The 19,697-nt window shown below is 42.9% G+C and overlaps 1 protein-coding gene across 2 annotated transcripts in view; it reads left to right on the forward strand.

Annotated features, from left to right (window-relative positions):
* The window catches only part of CLMN (calmin), a 101,747-nt gene that overhangs the window by 49,353 nt on the left and 32,697 nt on the right, over positions 1-19,697 (forward strand). For both annotated transcript variants that reach the window (XM_066607500.1, XM_066607501.1), the window contains exon 2: positions 15,631-15,692. In XM_066607500.1, coding sequence (XP_066463597.1) covers positions 15,631-15,692 — 62 coding nt within the window. The remainder of the gene's footprint in view (positions 1-15,630; positions 15,693-19,697) is intronic.

Raw genomic sequence — 19,697 nt, forward strand, 5'->3', positions numbered from 1 at the left:
TTATACATTATTGTATATTTTTTTGTTCTATTTTATGTCTCAATTTATTATTTTGCATTTCTTTGTTCTGTATTATATTTTTACGTAGAAGCTACTCAGTGTAAAGTCCTTATATATACTATTAAGACATTTCAGAGAAATTCTGCTCACAGACAAGAGTGGCTGCCATTACATTGCTCATGACAGCTGAATGGCAAGTATATCTGCATAGCATTCTCACCATTTCCTTTCTATAGTGTAAGGTCAGGGATATACTATGACTTTTCCGTGCAACCGAGTAGAACTTTTGTGCATCGGAATGTTGTAGATGCAATATCTGAATCAATGCATTTCCAAGGATGTTTTAGTGAACCTGATGTGGGATTATACCAAAATATATAAGGGATAACTTTAGGATCTTAAGAATGTGGGAGCCCAATTTCACATGGATAGAATGCAGGATGCTAATGCGAGCCTTTGCTCCATTCAATTCAATGACAGTGCCAAAAATTGATGACTACGAGCGCTTGCGGCCTATTTAAACAGATGATCAGCAGGTTTGCCAGGAGTTGGATCTCCCACAAAAAAACAAACAAACAATTAACCAAGCTCAACGCAACTAATATAACAAGTGGTTTTGTAACTGGTCGTGGGTGGTGGTGTGACGCAGGTTCAGGATGGCGTGGCGAAACGAGTAGCATAAACTCACTGAAAGCGACAATACTTCTCTTCACTTGGTGTCTTTTGCTGACATATACATCTCATTCTGTTCCTCTATAGTTTCTCCTGGTAGCAGTAAGACACGGGGTATTTTCATCACTTCTGCGCATAAGATAAGTTGGTTTAAAGGTTGGAACGTTTAAACTAGGGACTGTGGGGAGGGCAACCAGAGAGATAGGAGTGTAGACAGTGACCTGGGACTAAGTAATGGAGTTGGGGGTGGAGTGCTGGGAGGGGTCAGTACAGTTAGAACTGGCAGAAGAGTTAGTAGGCATATAACTAATATAAAAAAAACAAAAACCTTCCAAACTGTATGGTGACTAATGCTAGAAGTCCAAGAAGGTTGACAAAGTGGAAGTAATAATGACTGAGGAAAACTACAACATAGCGGGAATAACGAGGACCTGGTTGGATAAAAGCTGTGACTGGGCGTTGGACTTACAGGGTTACAGTCTGTTCAGAATGTTCGTCAAAACCAGAAAGGGGAAGGGGATTGTCTTTATGTAAAGTCTTGTTTAAAGCCCATACTACAGGAAGATATATGGGAGGGAAATTAACATGTTGAATCTCTATGGGTAAAGATACTTGAAGGGAAAAACAATAATAAAATATTCATAGGCATTTGCTATAGGCCACCATATATAACAAAGGCCGACAAAAAACTATTATTGAAGCAAATAGGGGAAGCAGCAAATCACAATGAGGTAATCATTATGGGGGACTTTAACTATCCGGATATAAACTGGGAAGCCGAAACCTGCGGATCTTATAAAGGTAACAGGTTTTTGTCAATAACTAAAGATAATTACCTTACCTAACTTGTACAGGACCCAGCTAGAGGATTGGCCATTTTGGACTTAAAGGGGTTGTCCCGTGGCAGCAAGTGGGTCTATACACTTCTGTATGGCCATATTAATGCACTTTGTAATGTACATTGTGCATTAATTATGAGCCATACAGAAGTTATAAGAAGTTTTTCACTTACCTGCTCCGTTGCTAGCGTCCTCGTTCCCATGGAGCCGACTAATTTTCGCCATCTAATGGCCAAATTAGCGCGCTTGCGCAGTCCGGGTCTTCTTCTCTTCTCAATGGGGCTCGGTGTAGCTCCGCCCCGTCACGTGCCGATTCCAGCCAATCAGGAGGCTGGAATCGGCAAGGGACCGCACAGAAGAGCTGCGGTCCACGGAGGTAGAAGATCCCGGCGGCCATCTTCACTGGGTAAGTAAGAAGTCACCGGAGCGCGGGGATTAAGGTAAGCGCTGTCCGGTGTTCTTTTTTAACCCCTGCATCGGGGTTGTCTCGCGCCGAACGGGGGGGGGGGGGTTTGAAAAAAAAAAAAAACCCGTTTCGACGCGGGACAACCCCTTTAATATTAACCAACAAACCTGACAGAATAATGGGTGCAGGTTGGGGGACACTTGGGTAGTAGTGACCATAATATAATAAATTTCCACTTGCCTTTCAAAAGGGATATTTAATCGGGAGCTCCAAAAATACAAAACTTTAGGAAAGCGAAGTTTAATCAGCTCAGAGAGGCCCTTAAACTTATTGACTGGGACTATGTCCTCAAAAATAAAAGTACAGACAATAAATTGGAAATGTTTAACACCTTAAATAATTACTGCGAGAGGCTCACACCTTAAGGCCCATTTACACAGGACGAGTGTCGGGCAAACAATGCCCGACACTTGCTCCTGTGTTTCCGCGCTCCCGTGCTCCTGCTAGCAGAACTGGCTCGCACACGGAGCCAACCTGATCCGCTTCTACCAGGAGGTAAGAGTCATTGGATCTTGTGTATCTGGACTTTTCCAAAGCGTTCGATATTGTACCGCATAAAAAGTTGGTATATAAAATGAGAATTCTTGGTCTGGATGAGAATGTGTGTAAGGGGGTAAGTAACTGGTCAGTGATAGAAAGAAGAGCGCTGGCGTAACTATAGGGGATGCAGAGGATGCGGTTGCACCCGGGCCCAGAAGCCTTAGGAGGTTCATAAGGCCTCTCTTCTCCATATAGGGAGCCCAGTACTATGAATAAAGCATTATAGTTGGGGGCCCTGTTACAGGTTTTGCATTGGGTCCAGGAGCTTCAAGTTACGCCTCTGTATTAAGGGGTTAATATTAGTTGTGAGGTCCCAAGATAACTTTTGCACCCAGGCCCATGAGCCTTTAGCTACGCCCCTGAAGCAGAGGATGGTTATAAATGGTACATGCTCTGATTGGGTCCCCGTTACTGGTGGGGTACCACAGGGGTTGGTTTGGGATCCTATTCTTTTTAATATATATATTAATGACCTGGTAGAAGGATTGTGCAGTCAAATATCAATATTTGCAGATGACACAAAACTATGTAAAGTAATTAACACAAGAGGACAGAATGCGGTTGCAAATGGATCTGGATAAGTTGGGGACAGAAAAGTGGCAAATGAGGTTTAAGGCCTCCTTCCCACAAACGGATTTCCGCCGCGTAATTCGCAGCGAAAATCCGCTGCGTTGCCCGCAGCTATTAGGTTCTATTGAACCTAATAGCACAATGCTCACGGTGCGGAATTCCACCGCGGAATTCCGCACTGTGAAATCTCCCGTCCTCATCCGCGGCATGCTCTATTTGCCGCGCGTGTACGCGCTGACGGCTTCCATTGCAGTCAATGGAAGCCGTCTGTTCACGCTATCTCCCGCTGTAACACAGCGGAAGATGGCGTGAAAACGCTTTCCCGCCTACCGCCGCCGCGTCATATGACGCGGCCGGCGCGTCACATGACACGGCCGGCCGCATCATGTGAAGCGGTGGGCGTGTCATGTGACGCGGCGGAGGTGGGCGGGGAAGCGTCATGCGGGAGCGAAGAGGCCGGATCCGCTGGTGAATATTCCACGGCGGAGCCCGTCACACTCATGTGCAGCCGGCCTAACACTGATAAATGTAAGATTGTGTACATGGGTAGGGAAATACATGTCACAATTACACACTAAATGGGAAACTACTGGGCGGAACTGACATGGTAAAGGACTTGGGGATTTTAAGTGTAAACTGAACTGGAGCAACCAGTGTCAGGCAGCTGCTGCCAAGGCAAGTAGGATCATGGTGTGCATCAAAAGAGATCTAGGGGCACATGATGAGAACAGTGTTCTTCCTCTTTACAAGTCACTGGTCAGACCAAACAAAAAAATCTGCAGTTTTATATCACAGTGCAAACTGTCCTTAGAGCAGTTTAGATGTAAGGGTTGGGGTACAACGGGGGGGGGGGGGGGGGTTAAAAATGTAACAGATGCGGACACATAAAACTAAATAACGGATGGGCCCTAGTAAACAGGCAATCGTTTATTTATGAATGACTGCCTATTTACTGTTAATGGAGGCAGGTGGGTCAGAATGATTCCCAGGTCGCTCCACTTCTATTCACTAGCAATGATCGTTTCTGTATATTACTGCTGGGACGACCTGTCAGGCATCTGTGCCCAACAGATTGTCCCGTGTAAAAGTGCCCAAAGCACTATGGAAGATATCAGACAAAAAGATATTCATCAGGGAGCTGTGTACACAGGGATGTCGGCATCATAATGCCATCACACGCAGCTGGGACTCTTAGTCAAAAGGGCCTGTGTCACATATAAAGACGTCTTATTGTGTCCTCAAAGATGACAAAGGCAAATTTTAAATGATCATTTGTTTACTTAATATAGAGGGAAGAAAAAGGTCTAATCTCCTTCCCTCGGTGTCATCTCCAGATACAAATGATCAAGAACTGAAACTGATATAAAGTATGAAGTCATCTGAACAAGACATCTCATAAAATAGGCTACATTCACACTATCTATCGGTTTTTCGACTGATTCTGTTTTATTAAATAACGAAAGTGAAATCTGTAAGCTTTTAGCTTGCATCGGTTTTTCAGAATTTAGGAAAAGCTGGTGGTGCCTCTTCAATGACTGTGGCTCAGTGGTTAGTTCTGTTGCCTTGCAGTGCTCGGGTCCTAGCTTCAAATCTCATCAAGGGCAGCAACAACTTTGAAAAACTCCATACAGCCATCACCCTTGGTAAGAGCTGAAACTACAACTCCAGTAATGCAGGGCAGCAGCGCTAAAAACTGAACCACCACACTTGTTTATTCATTGCTAGAGAAACAGAAGAGCAAGAGGAATAGACACAATGAACACATAAAAGACCAATGGACACATCATCCTTGGTCAGATTTGAACATACAATTCCACCAGCAAAAAAAACTACAAATGAAAAACGGATTGTCTTCAAGTTCCATCTGCCTCTAATTGAGTACAATGCAATAAAAAAGGTTCCATTTCTATTCCGCTTCTAACTGGAAAGAAAAGCACAGCAGTCTGCGCTTTTTATCCAGTGTAGAAAACTTAATGGAGATGGAAAATACAGAAGCATATTTAAACTGAAGACCTTCCTCTTCAATACATTCCTATGTGCTCGAAAACACAAACTTTGTTTTCTGGTTTTGCTGTACCCACGACATAACAGCAAAATGAAAATGAAACCGCTAGTGTGAAAAGGTCCTAACATGCTATAACAACTGCCAAAATATAATTCTGCACCCTATGTACAAGCATATAACTAATGCTGCCCTCTATGTATAGGAATATACCTATTATAATACTGTCCTCTATGTACAAAACTACTATAATATTATCCCCCCATTATACTGCCTCCTATGTACAAGAATATAAGTACTATAATACTGCCCCCTATGTACAAGAATATAGCTACTATAATACTGCCTCCTATGTACAAGAATATAACTACTATAATACTACCCCCGTATACAAGAATATAACTACTATAATACTGCCCCCTATGTACAAGAATATAATTACTATAATACTGCCCCCTATGTACAAGAATACAATTACTATAATACTGCCCCCTATGTACAAGAATATAACTACTATAATACTGCCTCCTATGTACAAGAATATAACTACTATAATACTGCCCCCTATATACAAGAATATAACTACTATAATACTGCCCCCTATGTACAAGAATATAACTACTATAATACTGCCTCCTATGTACAAGAATATAACTACTGTAATACTGCCTCCTATGTACAAGAATATAACTACTTTAATACTACCCCTATGTACAAGAATATAACTACTATAATACTGCCTCCCATGTACAAGAATATAACTACTATAATACTGCTCTTATGTACAAGAATATAACTACTATAATGCTGCCCCCTATGTACAAGAATATAACTACTATAATACTGCCTCCTATGTACAAGAATATAACTACTATAATACTGCCTCCTATAAACAAGAATATAACTACTATAATACTTCTCCTATGAACAAGAATATAACTACTATAATACTGCCCCCTATGTACAAGAACTACTATAATATTGCCCCCTATGTACAAGAATATAACTACAATAATACTGCCCCCTATATACAAGAATATAACTACTATAATACTGCCCCCTATGTACAAGAATATATCTACTATAATACTGTCCCCTATGTACAAGAATATAACTACTATATTACTGCCCCCTATGTAGAAGAATATAATTATTATATTACTGCCTCCTATGTACAAGAATATAATTACTATAATACTGCCTCCTATGTACAAGAATATAACTACTATAATACTGCCTCCTATGTACAAGAATATAACTACTATAATACTGCCTCCTATGTACAAGAATATAACTACTATTATACTGCCCCCTATGTACAAGAATATAATTACTATAATACTGCCCCCTATGTACAAGAATACAATTACAATAATATTGCCCCCTATGTACAAGAATATAACTACTATAATACTTCCCCCTATGTACAAGAATAGAACTACTATAATACTGCTCCTATGTATAAGAATATAACTACTATAATACTTCTCCCATGAACAAGAATATAACTACTATAATACTGCCCCCTATGTACAAGAATATAACTACTATAATACTGCTCCTATGTATAAGAATATAACTACTATAATACTTCTCCTATGAACAAGAATATAACTACTATAATACTGCCCCCTATGTACAAGAATACAACTACTATAATACTGCCCCCTATGTACAAGAATACAACTACTATAATACTGCCCCCTATGTACAAGAATATAACTACTATAATACTGCCCCCTATGTACAAGAATATAACTAGTATAATACTGCCCCCTATGTACAAGAATATATCTACTATAATACTGTCCCCAATGTACAAGAATATAACTGCTATAATGCAGCCCCCTATGTACAAGAATATAACTACTATATTACTGCCCCAATGTGCAGGAATATAACTACTATAATACTGCCCCCTATGTACAAGAATATAACTACTATAATACTGCCCCCTATGTACAAGAATATAACTACTATAATACTGCCCCCTATGTACAAGAATATAACTACTATAATACTGTCCCCATGTACAAGAATATAACTACTATAATACTGCCTCCTATGTACAAGAATATAACTACTATAATACTACCCCTTATGTACAAGAATATAACTACTATAATACTGCCCCCTATGTACAAGAATACAACTACTATAATACTGCCCCCTATGTACAAGAATACAACTACTATAATACTGCCCCCTATGTACAAGAATATAACTACTATAATACTGCCCCCTATGTACAAGAATATAACTAGTATAATACTGCCCCCTATGTACAAGAATATATCTACTATAATACTGTCCCCAATGTACAAGAATATAACTGCTATAATGCAGCCCCCTATGTACAAGAATATAACTACTATATTACTGCCCCAATGTGCAGGAATATAACTACTATAATACTGCCCCCTATGTACAAGAATATAACTACTATAATACTGCCCCCTATGTACAAGAATATAACTACTATAATACTGCCCCCTATGTACAAGAATATAACTACTATAATACTGTCCCCATGTACAAGAATATAACTACTATAATACTGCCTCCTATGTACAAGAATATAACTACTATAATACTACCCCTTATGTACAAGAATATAACTACTATAATACTGCCCCCTATGTATAAGAATGTAACTACTATAATACTGCCCCTATGTACAAGAATATAACTACTATAATACTGTCTGCTATGTATAAGAATGTAACTACTATAGTACCGCCTACTATATCCGAAAATATAAGTGCTATAATAGCAAGAATGGATTAGAAGGATTGGAAGGAGCAGGAGAATGATGGGAGCTGTTTTATGCCATTAATGTGCACAGTTTATTACAGTAGAGGTGACTTTAGATGGCTGTACTTATGTAGTGCACATAATTGGCACATGCCCATTTCTGTGATTTTCATAGAAATGGTTATACACCGGTACCTGCTTTTTAGTAATGTGTATAGCGGGATTTTTCAGGGGAGATTCCACAGTTTTCATAAATTTGTTTTTATGGAGAATTCTTCATGGTAGGGGCTGTGGCATTGGATGAAGGTAATTAATGGTTCATGGCGGGCATCGCTGAGTTTTTATGTAGTGCCGGATTATGAAAGCTGATATTGCTCCAGACTTGCTCTCTATTTGGTCCACCATCATAAACACCACTTCACCCGCTGAATGGTTGGCAGCATCAGGCGATCACTCCTCATATGAGCCATTTATGAGAATCATAATAACATTGTGTGGTCTGTTGAGCCCTGTGGGCACTGGCCAGCACTTAAGGCATTGTCGTCTGTGTACATTTTTCCGACTTTATGAGATTTATCTTGCCATAAACTTTACTGCCATCTCCAAAAGCAGGTTCCTCTGGAATGGCGCTGCCATGTTCTGTGCAATGTGTGGGACATAAAATATTACAGCATGATATTCCCTGTTGGCTGCTAATTCTTCGTCCATGAAATGGAAACACATTTGTGGGAAGTTCATGTTTCTAATGTTACTATAATATGGTAGGTTGGAAGCCATGCACTGCCCGCTAGAAGGCTACGCCAGGTGGATTTGCTGCGGAGTGCTGAATATGGGTACAGGTTCTACTACAACCAGGCTTAGTCGACAAGTACTTTCCACCCTACAAAAAAAAAACTAGATCCGTTCCTGGAAAAGCTGGGTGACAACCAATATGGCTGCCAATAAATTGTAATTCCCCGTAAAAAAGAAAACTTTCTTCTGAGACTCCTAGACTTCAAATTTGCCTATTTCTGCCATATTGTTTCCCATACTGGAGCCAACAGCAGATTTGCAGTGGGGAGGATTAGATCCAGGTTTCCATTCACTAATATAAAAATGTCTCACCATTTTCAAGCTTTCCTTAAAAGTATGTTCTTTTTTTTTTTTTTACAGCGGGAGGCTGAGAACCTATAGTGATATTCTCACAGCTGAGAGCGGGTTGTAATGGCATCCAGGCTAAACAATCGTCCACATCTAAGTAGTCAGGACTCACGGTGCATTCATACTAGCGTTGTCTATCCAGCACATTTCTGTTCCATTAGATTTCTGTTTTCTTGCCACACAAAATAGTGCAGTCTGCAGCGCCATTTTACAACAAAACAAAAAACACAGAAGCCTAACGGAAAAGAAGTAAATGGAAAACCCAAATATTAACAGAAACCCCACTGAAATAAATGGGAGGAAAAAACTAAAGCCTTTATTTCCGTTTTTTGGTTACTAAGGACATAACAGAAAATGGAATATGTGCTGTATAGACTAAGCTATAGTGTGAAGGCACCTTAAGGCCGCAGTCATACGTATTGCGCAAAAAACACCCACAATATACTTGATTTCCTTCGTGTTTGCGCACTCAAAGCCTCCATAAAAGTAAATGGGGGTGCGCAAATGCATGCAAAATATGCTAGGGTATGCGTGAAACACTGCGTAATTGCGCAGGAAAAAGAACACATCTGGAACTCCATTATACTAATTAGCCATTTCAGTCGGTGCGTATTTATTTGCTACATGCCTCGCTTGGTACAGAGCGATAAGGAAGCAGAAATGCAGACCTAAGCTCTCGCTCACGACCTGAAGGTTGTGAGTTGAATCTCTGCTTGGGTCAGGTAGCCGGCTCAAGGTCAACTCTGCCTTCCATCCTTCTGAGGTCGGTAAAATGAGTACCCAGCTTGGTGGGGAGTAATAAATAAATTACTTGCAAGCGCTGCAGAATAAGTTGGCGTTGTACAAATAACAAGATTTATTTATTTTATTTTTATATGCCTTGAAAAAGTACAGTAAAAAGCATGGTTCGTTCCGCAAAAATGCTACTCTCATGCGCAGGCAAAGATGCATACGCTCGTGTGAAGGGGGCCTTACTCTCTATTCATATTTGCAGCAAGGGATTGAATCGTCCTGGATGTGCCGATCCGTTTCATAATGGAGCCAAACTCTGATGAAGGGACCCTATTGACTAATACCTGCACTGATACATTGTAGCAAACTATCAGGAGAGATACCCTGTTTCCCCAAAAATAAGACAGTGTCTTATATTAATTTTTGCTCCAAAACATTTTACTTTTTTACATGTATAGCTACCTAGACGCTATTTATATTGTCTTTTTTATTACGTGTAACTAGGGCTCAGTTTTGGAGTAGGGTTTATACTTCAAACATCCTGAAAAATCCTGAAAAATCATTCTGGATCCTCAAAAATCCTGAAAAATCATGCTAGGGATTATTTTCGGGGTAGGTCTTATTTTCGAGGAAACAGGGTATGTACTGCCTCTGTGTTTTGCTTACAGAGGATTGCACATAGATGTATCTAAACCATTCTGTCCCAAGTCAGCCCTGAGGAGTCACAGCATTAAAAGGAGTCAGCCCTTGCCAGACTTGTGTGCCAGTCTTTGCCAGGCGGGTAGATCTGTACTGCTATGCAGGGTCAGCATGTCACTGCAGTCATAGGTGATCGACAGGGACATCTACACAGCGTCTTTGTGTGTGAAATGAAAGCCTCCATTGTCGGGAGTTGTCTAATGTCAACATGGGCCAGTATTGTGGGTGCAAACACTTCCAAGGCTGTAATGCTTATCACGCAGGGCACTCCCAGTCCTGCCTGTCTCGACACTCTGTATTAGTCATTGAGGAGTCGGTCTTATATTTAAAGGAGCCCTCCATCATTAGGTCATCAGTGGGGATGTGGTCAATCCTAAAAGCAATGGTGGGCCAGTGAAGTGCTGAGCTTATGATCCAGGACCCTCACTGGACTGCAAGTCTTATGGGACCACATTTACTTCTTGCTGCTTTGAGTTATTTCATGACCTATTCTTCAATCAGCTGCTTTCTGCTGATAGCAGTTGGAAACAGACAGCAGTTTAGCTCCACCTACTGCCAGCCATGTGACCTAAAAACTTAACTTCATTGTTTTAGTGCCATTAACAGGAAACCAGCAGTAATCTGAATTTTAGCTTTAGATCTATTTGGAGAAGAAAATCTCATGCATCTCAAAATCAGGGAGTTCCCTTTTAAATCTATGAAAATTTGAACAAAAATTAAGTAGATCATTTAGCAAATTTCCAGTCCATATCCTTGAAAAGAAGAAATAGGCTGCAGCACACAATGTGTCACCCCAGGTGGAAGGCTTCAGTACTTCTGCATGCTCTGTAACAGATCCTGACCCTGGATCCACAAACAGATCAGCCAAAACTAGAAAGTTGAGCAGCGGACGGGTGCAAGTAATATCTTTTTTATTAAGTCCACATAGTGGCAACGTTTGCGTGTGTGAGTGAGTGTGTGTGTGTGAGTGAGTGAGTGGCCTTTTGAGCATGCCTCCTCCATAGGGAAATGATGAACGGCTAAGCCTGCCCACAGTTCCAGGTCCTGCAAAGTCACTAACAAGTCTGTGGGGAGGATATAAAAAGGACAGAACTGTGTCACAGGAGAAGAAAAGGGCTGCGGAGAGGACATGAGAGCACTGTGTGCACTCCGCAACACCTAGCAGACATAACAGAGGACATGAGAGTAGTGTGTGCACTGCAGCACCCAGCAGAGGCTTAGCAGACATAAGAGAGGACATGAGAGCAGCATGTGCTCTGCAGCACCCAGTGGACGCCTAGCAGACATAAGAGAGGGTGTGAAAGCCGTGTGTGCTTCGCAGCACCCAGCAGAGGCCTAGCAGACATAGGAGAGGACATGAGAGCAGTGTGTGCTCCGCAGCACCCAGCAGAGGCCTAGCAGACATAAGAGAGGATGTGAAAGCCGTGTGTGCTTCGCAGCACCCAGCAGAGGCCTAGCAGACATAAGAGAGGACATGAGAGCAGTGTGTGCTCCGCAGCACCCAGCTGAAGCCTAGCAGACATAAAAGAGGACATGAGAGCAGTGTGTGCTCCGCAGCACCCAGCTGAAGCCTAGCAGACATAAGAGAGGACATGAGAGCAGTGTGTGCTCCGCAGCACCCAGCTGAAGCCTAGCAGACATAAAAGAGGACATGAGAGCACTGTGTGCCTGTTCAGTTGATCAGCCACGATCCTGAGCAGCAGACTCCAGACAGGTCATCAATAGTATGCAGTGGAAAACACCTTTAGGCCTCTTTCACACGACTGCATGTGGTTTTACGGTTGCCCGTACGCGACGTAAAATCGAATGAATGGAGAATTGTCGCTGCGTATTTTCTGCCGTTCACATAGGCAGATCGATGCTGGATTGCAGACTTTCTATTAGAAGCGCAAACATACAGTAAGAAGCAAGCGATCCAACGATGTTTTTTATGCTGACTAAAAGTCAGCAATAATGAAAACTGAACGAATAATAAACAATTTTTTCCATTTACACGGGACGATATTGCTCATTTTCGTTGGTTTGAACAAATTTTGAGTGAATCATCCCATGTAAATGGCTCGCAGAACTCTCGAGCATAGAAGAAGACTCTAGAATATGCAGTATATACAATACTTGTGACGGCATATAGGAAGCTCACAATGTAGAGCTGCTTCAATTGAACCTCAGCATTTGGCCACTTTGACATGTCAGTATTTCGTCAGTAAGCCAAAACCAAGACTTGCCCAAAATACAGAGAGGTGCAGTTCTTATTATTATAGTTTGTTTTGCAGTGTTTTACGCATACATACCGTGTTTTCCCGAAAATAAGACCCTGTATTTTTTTAATTTTGCCCCAAAAGAGGCATAGTGTTTTATTTTCAGGGAGGCCTTATAATACTCACCTAGTAGCCGGTGTTCAGGTCACTTGCATTGGTCTCCATCACTGCTCTTGGCAGCTCGCTGAAGGTGTGTATATGGCAGCCAATCAGAAGCTTCCACCAAGCTATGGGCAGAACGGTGAGGGTGTGTATCCAGCTGCCAATGAGAATCTTTGGGTGTTCCCTTTACCTCAAGCCGCCTCCACCCATAATCCTTATGGAGACAAGATACAACAGTACCACCTTTGCGCACGCAAGTTGTATGCATTAGTGCGCACTAAAAATCACGCATGCTGCCATTCATTGAAATGGGCAATTAAGTTAATTACTTGCACCCATTGAAATCAATGGGTTCTATTTACTGTGTATTGTGCGCGCAGATATGTGACACAGGCCTCAGTATATCAGACTCCGCAGGGACGTGAACCAATTTGCTTTCAAATGAAAACACATTATAAGTTTGTTCATCTTCATGAAGAGATTTGCTTTGTGTTGATTTCCTTGGAGACGCTCATAACACAGGGTCAAGCACAGAAACTCAGGAGAATCTTGGTAGGAAGTCCCTCAGGCCTTGTCTTCTTCTAGAGCGGCCTCCTTAACTCTGTTTAACTCTCTCTTGCCTGGCAGATTTTCCTTTACAAAGTCCATCCTGATGACTAGTCCGCTGCATCATGATCATTGACACTGGCTCATATTGGGCATATTTAGGTTAATGTTGAGTAGATTAGGGGTTAAAAAATGGCATATTTGCACGAACACCATATATCTTTCTTTTGTGCGATTTTTGTGTGCTCCCTTCTTGGCCCCAGTTTTTAGATGGGATGTGTGACTTGATAAGGGCCCGGCCGTACTGAGCGCAGCAGTGTGCCCCGGCCAGACCAGAGCTTGGAGCATCATACACGTATGTGTGCTCTGCGTTTGGGTCCTGCTATCAGGCCAGGACACACTGCTGCATGCCGCGCATGAAATAGATGGAGCAGGAGGAAGTGTGGCCGGACCCTAATGTGTTTTAAGTGCACTACATTTATAAAGTACATGCCACATTTCTTCTCCTGGACAGCTAATGCCAGGTTAGATTTTGACCCAGTGCTGACAGTAAGTGACCCTGCTCGACCACAGAGGTCCACAGTAGGTACAAGCCTAAACTGCCATATGCCGCCTTGAGTTCCTCATCCGCTATAACTGACCCAGCCACATATGTCATTATAATTTTCCTTCATGTTATCCCCATAATAGTTCCATTCACATAGGTCCCCATAATAGCCCCTGTTCTGCCCATCTACAGATGCCCCCTAAGCGTATATTCACATTTGGCAGATTTGTTGCAAATGAAAATCTCTGCCATACATGGGTTTGTTTCTGCAGCTTGTGCACGGATTGTGATGCCTTCACACAGGCGTATTTGGGTGCGCAGAATTTGTGCACGCAGTACACAGAGCATAGAACCCATTGATTTTAATGGGTTTGTTCACACGTGCGTATTTTTTCTGCGCTTTTCAGTCATGCATAAAAGCACATGATCTATTTTCCTGCACATTTGCACAGCAAAAGTTTCCATACAAGTCAATTGGGATGCGCAAATGTGCACCCAATGCGCTAGGCGATGCATGAAACTCTGCGTAATTGCGCAGGTAAAAGAACACATCTGAAACGCATTAAACTAATTAGCCATTGCAATTGGTGCAGCTTTATTGCTGCACAGAAATGAACATGCCTTGCTGGCGCAAAAAGTACGGTAAAATACGTTGATGCGAGCGCAAAAAAGCATAGTTCGTTCCACAGATACGCAGCACTCAGGCGCACAAATATGCATAAACTCGTGTGAAGGGGCCCCTACTGCAACTCTCATCCAGATGTATGGGATAGTCGCAGAAATTTGAATATACCCTACTAGCCCCCGCCCCACGCTTTCCGTACGGATGCTCCGTTTCCGATTGTTTCTTTCTCTACCCAAATGTAACTTCTTTGTAAATTCCCCATTAAGAGGACAACGAGACAGACAAGTACAGCGACGGCCGCCGTCTTAACCTATAGCCTAGCTGTGTGCAGTTTACGGTGCCCAGTGGAACCTGTATCTACATCCTGGACTATAATGTGATTTATAGGAAGGAAAGAGGTTTTCCGCACTGGCGGCTAGATGGCGTGATCCCAGCTGCGTCGCTGACACCCGCACTTGACAGAGGCGATGATATCATGGCGTAATGAACGCTGCGGATGTACGAGAACCCAGCTTTTAACTGTATTCATCACCTCTATGTGACTGAGAGCAGAGCACAGGGCCCTGGGATGCGCAGACTATTACCTCTCTCCTGCAATGTGCTGCAGCCAGTGCAAACCACTTCATGTGAGCCCTCGAGTCATTACAACTTCTTCCAACTATTTCATCTGTCTGTTTCTGGGAAAGCTGGGTGGCAACCAACCTTGTGACCTATCATTAGAACTACCAGAGACCATCCCCAGCTTTCTTAGGGACCTCCCAGACGGAACAGACTTGTTCTGCAACACACAGAGGAATCAGCAGCTGTGGAAATCAATACCAAAATCTGCAGGTCTAAAGGCGAATTGTGATGCGGAATTGGCAGGCAGGTCCTAAGCCATTTTCAATTCCATATCAAGATCTGCAGGTAGCTTGCAGATCTTGGCGCTGAATTTACGGCGGCTTGTGGTGCAGCATATGGCCAATTCCGTCCCGTGTTAAAGGTCCCTGAAATGGCTATTTAATTAGCTAGACCGCAAGGTGGATGTATCGCTACATGACTAATCAGTTTTTCCATTCAATTCAGGTGCATCTATAGTGTCTGTGAACCTCATAATGTTAATGCCATCTATTATTTCTTCTTGTTTTTTGATTATTAGTTGAGCGAGAGAATGTGCAGAAGAGAACGTTCACCCGATGGATGAACCTGCACCTAGAAAAGGTAAGAAACACCCCAGTATTATAAGGTGGGGGCCCTGTTACAGATTTTGCATTAAGGCCCTTCTAATTACGTCTCTGATCTGAGCATTCCCATTGGTTCCGTGTCCCTGCTGCTTTGCATTCTGAGAGATGTAGTGTGGGGCCTCTTTCACTCAAGCATATTTGCGTATGCAATAAGTAGAGAAGAGAATCCATTGATTTCAATGGGTTCACTTGCATTTCCGTGTTTTGTGCACACCTTTCGGTCGCACCAATAAAAAAAAAAAAATAGATCATGCTCTATTTTTCTGCATATTTGAAACCTCCATTGAAGTCAATAGGGATGCGCAAATGTGTGCATATTACACTAGGAGATGCAGTGAAATACTGCATGATTGAAGAAGAATACATTTGGAACTCATTAGACTAATTAGCCATTTCAATCGGTGTGCCTGTTTGCTGGGCGCAAATGAACATGCTTTGCGGGCAAAAAGTACAGTAAAATATGCTGATGTGCGCACAAAAAAGTATAGTTCATTCCACAAATACCCAGCGCTCAGGCACGTGCAAATACGCATACGCTTGTTTGAGGGGCACCTAAGGCTGCTCTCACATGATCGTATTTAAAAACTTTGTTTTTTACACAGTGTTTTGCTGCATGCAGAGCTGCCTTTAATTCCCGGAACTTAGCCCCGCCCCTGTCCCGCCTCCTCTCATTGCAAATAGTGCAGAGGGGAGGAGGGGGGTGGAGAGGAGGCAGAGAGGGGGCGGGAGCTCAGAGCACTGCTCCCAGCTCTTCCAGGCTCTCCCCCTGCAAAGAGAGAGCCGTATATCGGCCGGCGTGAAAACCCGGCCGATATACGGTCGTCTGAATGCACCCTCAGACTGGGTTCACACTGGGCGAAATCGCTGCGGAATTTCCGTGCAGAAAGCCCGTACGGCAACGCTGCCCACGGCTCCTAATCCCGGGATTAGCCAGCAAAATGGATGAGATTTTGCAAAAATCTCATTTACACGCTGCAGCTGATGCATTGCATCAAAGCCGCACAAAATTTGGCATGCGGCGCGGAATTCAATTCCGCAGCATGTCAATTTAGAATGCCGACGGTGAAACCGCTCCAAAATCCGCAGCTAAAGGCTGCAGGTGTTGAAGCTGGGCTTATTCCATAGAAATCGCACGGTTTTTCGGTGCAGTCATTCCGTGAAATTTCCGCGGGATTTCCGTTTCGTGTTACCCCAGCCTAAATAGCAACCATTCAGTACTGAACCACCGCTGTGTTAAGTGAATCAAGAGTGGCGGGGGAGTGCGAAGAGAGAAATCTCCTCCAGCCGCCCCACTGTGAGGCAAAGATACTCGCTCCTGTGCAAAAGCATGGGAGCAAGTACATGCGGGGACAAGTGTTGGGATTGTTTGCCCGACATTCGGCCCATCTAAATGGGCCTTTGGAGTCTTCTATAAATTTTCCATCTCGCCAGACTACAATGCCAACTAGGCACTTGTCTGATGTAGAACTAAACCAGTCTCCCAAGTTGCCATGCACATTGTATGGTATGATTCTAAGCAGAATCCTCAATGCAGCTGTGGAGGTAACCAGTTTGTTTCTGACTTGGCGCACAGTTTATCAAACCAGCAGAATCTTGGCAAAAAAAAAAATCTAAACTTTTCTGAAGAATATCTATTTTTTCTCTATATATTACAGCGAGTGTTCATGACCTCAGATAAATGTAGAAATCATATTCTGGAGGAGATACCATTTAAGAGGAAACTTTTCCCTGGCCTCCCGCCTGCTGTTGCTTGGTGGTTTGAGGCCTTACGGTAAGCAGGTCTGTGTGTTGGGGTCTACCTGTCGCTGACGGCTGTCAGAGGTTTTATGAAGTATTTGGCTTCTGTAAAAGCCATTAGTGAATGGATGATAATTAGATCATGCAGGAACACTCGGCTCTGCTCCTTCTCCCATGCCAGGCCCGTGACGTCTCAGGAACACTGCAGGCACAAGAGTTGTTTTGTTTGGATACAAAAAAAATCTAAACTTTTTTTTATCGAAAACATGGCCTGGTGCCCTTCCCCCATCACCTCTGGTACCCTTCAGCTGTCAAGTGAAATCATTTATTGGAACTTCTACACTGGGGATCAGCCAGAGCCAAAAAATCCTTTGCTTCTCTTGGCCGCAGTGATGAAGTGGAACATAAAGAAGCATTGAGCATCCGTTTAGAATTCCAGCGGGACGGGTTGTTAAAGGCTGAAGGAGTTAATAATGCTCCGCGACCTGCGCAAGAAGAAACAAAGCCTGCTCTAGAATTTCTTATGGTCTGCAGTGCTAATGACACCGACAATGCACTTGTTCAATGGTCTCCAGCTGGTGCGAAACTACAACTCCCAGCATGCAACAGCTGAAGAGCAAAAAGTTGTAAACCAAAAGATATTACTTTGTGTTTCAGTTTCTCACCATTTTCAAGATCTCTGTTTTCTGTCAGTGAACATAAACACTCTTGTCTATTCAGAAAATTTGCCTATGACCTAGTCCTTATCACAGCTGAATACGTGACAATATAAGGCCACCGTCACATCTGACAAAATTGCTGCAGGCGTTCCGCAACAGAAAGAAATGCAGCAACTCCACTGGAAATCCACGGTGGCCAAATCTGCACCTAAGTGGATGCATTTTAAATTGCGGATCAGCTGTGGAATTTAACCCTTAGGGTGCCTACCCACTTGCGATTTTTTTTCCTGTGATGTTTTGCGTTTTTTCTCAAGAGCAATTAGTATAGAATGTGTTCTTGTCCATCTGGGGGTTTTTTTCCGTTTCGTGGGGTTTTTTCACATAGGAACTGTCAGTTGCATATGTCTCCTTATTTTTCTCTTAATGCACCCATGATTGTCAATGGAGGGCTGCAAAAAACGCCGCGAAAAACGCGCAGAAAACGCCGCGTTTTTCACACGTGAAAATCGCAAACGCCAGTGGGTAGGCGCCCTAATGCTTCAAAGGTTGAATTCTGCAACATAAATCCACAGCATTAAGGCCCAATGTCCACAGGCGGATTTGAATTGCAGAATCCACGCGGATAATCCGCAGTTCACGCCGCCCATAGGGAAACATGGGCATCCACAACTGAATTAAAGCATGCGGATTTGATTTGCGGACCCTTGGGTGCGGAAATCAAATCGCAGCATGCTCTATTTCAGTGCGGGTACCTCAAGGACGGCTTCCGTTGAAGTTAAAGTAAATGATTGACATTGCGGAAGGGCCTCGGATTCCGCGGGAAAGTAGGCGTTTGAAAAAACGAAAAACTCTACTGTGCACACATCCAAAGTACAAAAAAAGAAGACCCCCCAACTGGTAAACAGGGTCCTACGGCCTCCCGCATTCGGAATCCACCCCGCCCGTGGACATGAGCCCTAAATAGACATAAGAATGCTACGGATTAGTTTCAGAAATTTTCTGCACCAAGTGAAGGACATTTCTGAAATGTCTTCCACATGGCTTCAATGTAAACGCTGCTGAATTTCTGAAGTCATTCCAACAGTAGAAATTCTGCGGCATCTACTACCGCGTGAAGATGTCCTACGCGCCCAAGGACATAGCCATAATAGGGATGCCACGAGGGTGAATAGAGCTTTTGCTGTACCTCCATAATGTCATATAGAAGCACACAGAGGATTTTTCTGAGACAATTATGCTCCATCTGACTTTCGGATATATGGTTTGTGATGGAGAGTACCGAGGTGATGGAAGGGTGGAGTCAATACACTACAAAATCCACAACATGAATTCTGCATGCATTTTTTGCTGCAGAATTGCTGTTGCGGATTTTGTGATGTACTTGTTGCGCATTTCTGTTGTGTATGTTGGTGCAGAATTTTCTCTGGCATTGAAGTCTATGATGAAATTCTGTATCCACAATCTGCAATATACGTAGAAAACGTCGCAGAAAATATTTCTAGAGCAGTAAACATTCACTGTGGAAATTCTTTCAATGTATGTGGATCTTTCCACTGCTGAAATGACTCAGTCTGAATCCACCCTGA

Source organism: Eleutherodactylus coqui, chromosome 6 (assembly GCF_035609145.1).
Source record: "Eleutherodactylus coqui strain aEleCoq1 chromosome 6, aEleCoq1.hap1, whole genome shotgun sequence".
Classification (NCBI taxonomy): domain Eukaryota; kingdom Metazoa; phylum Chordata; class Amphibia; order Anura; family Eleutherodactylidae; genus Eleutherodactylus; species Eleutherodactylus coqui.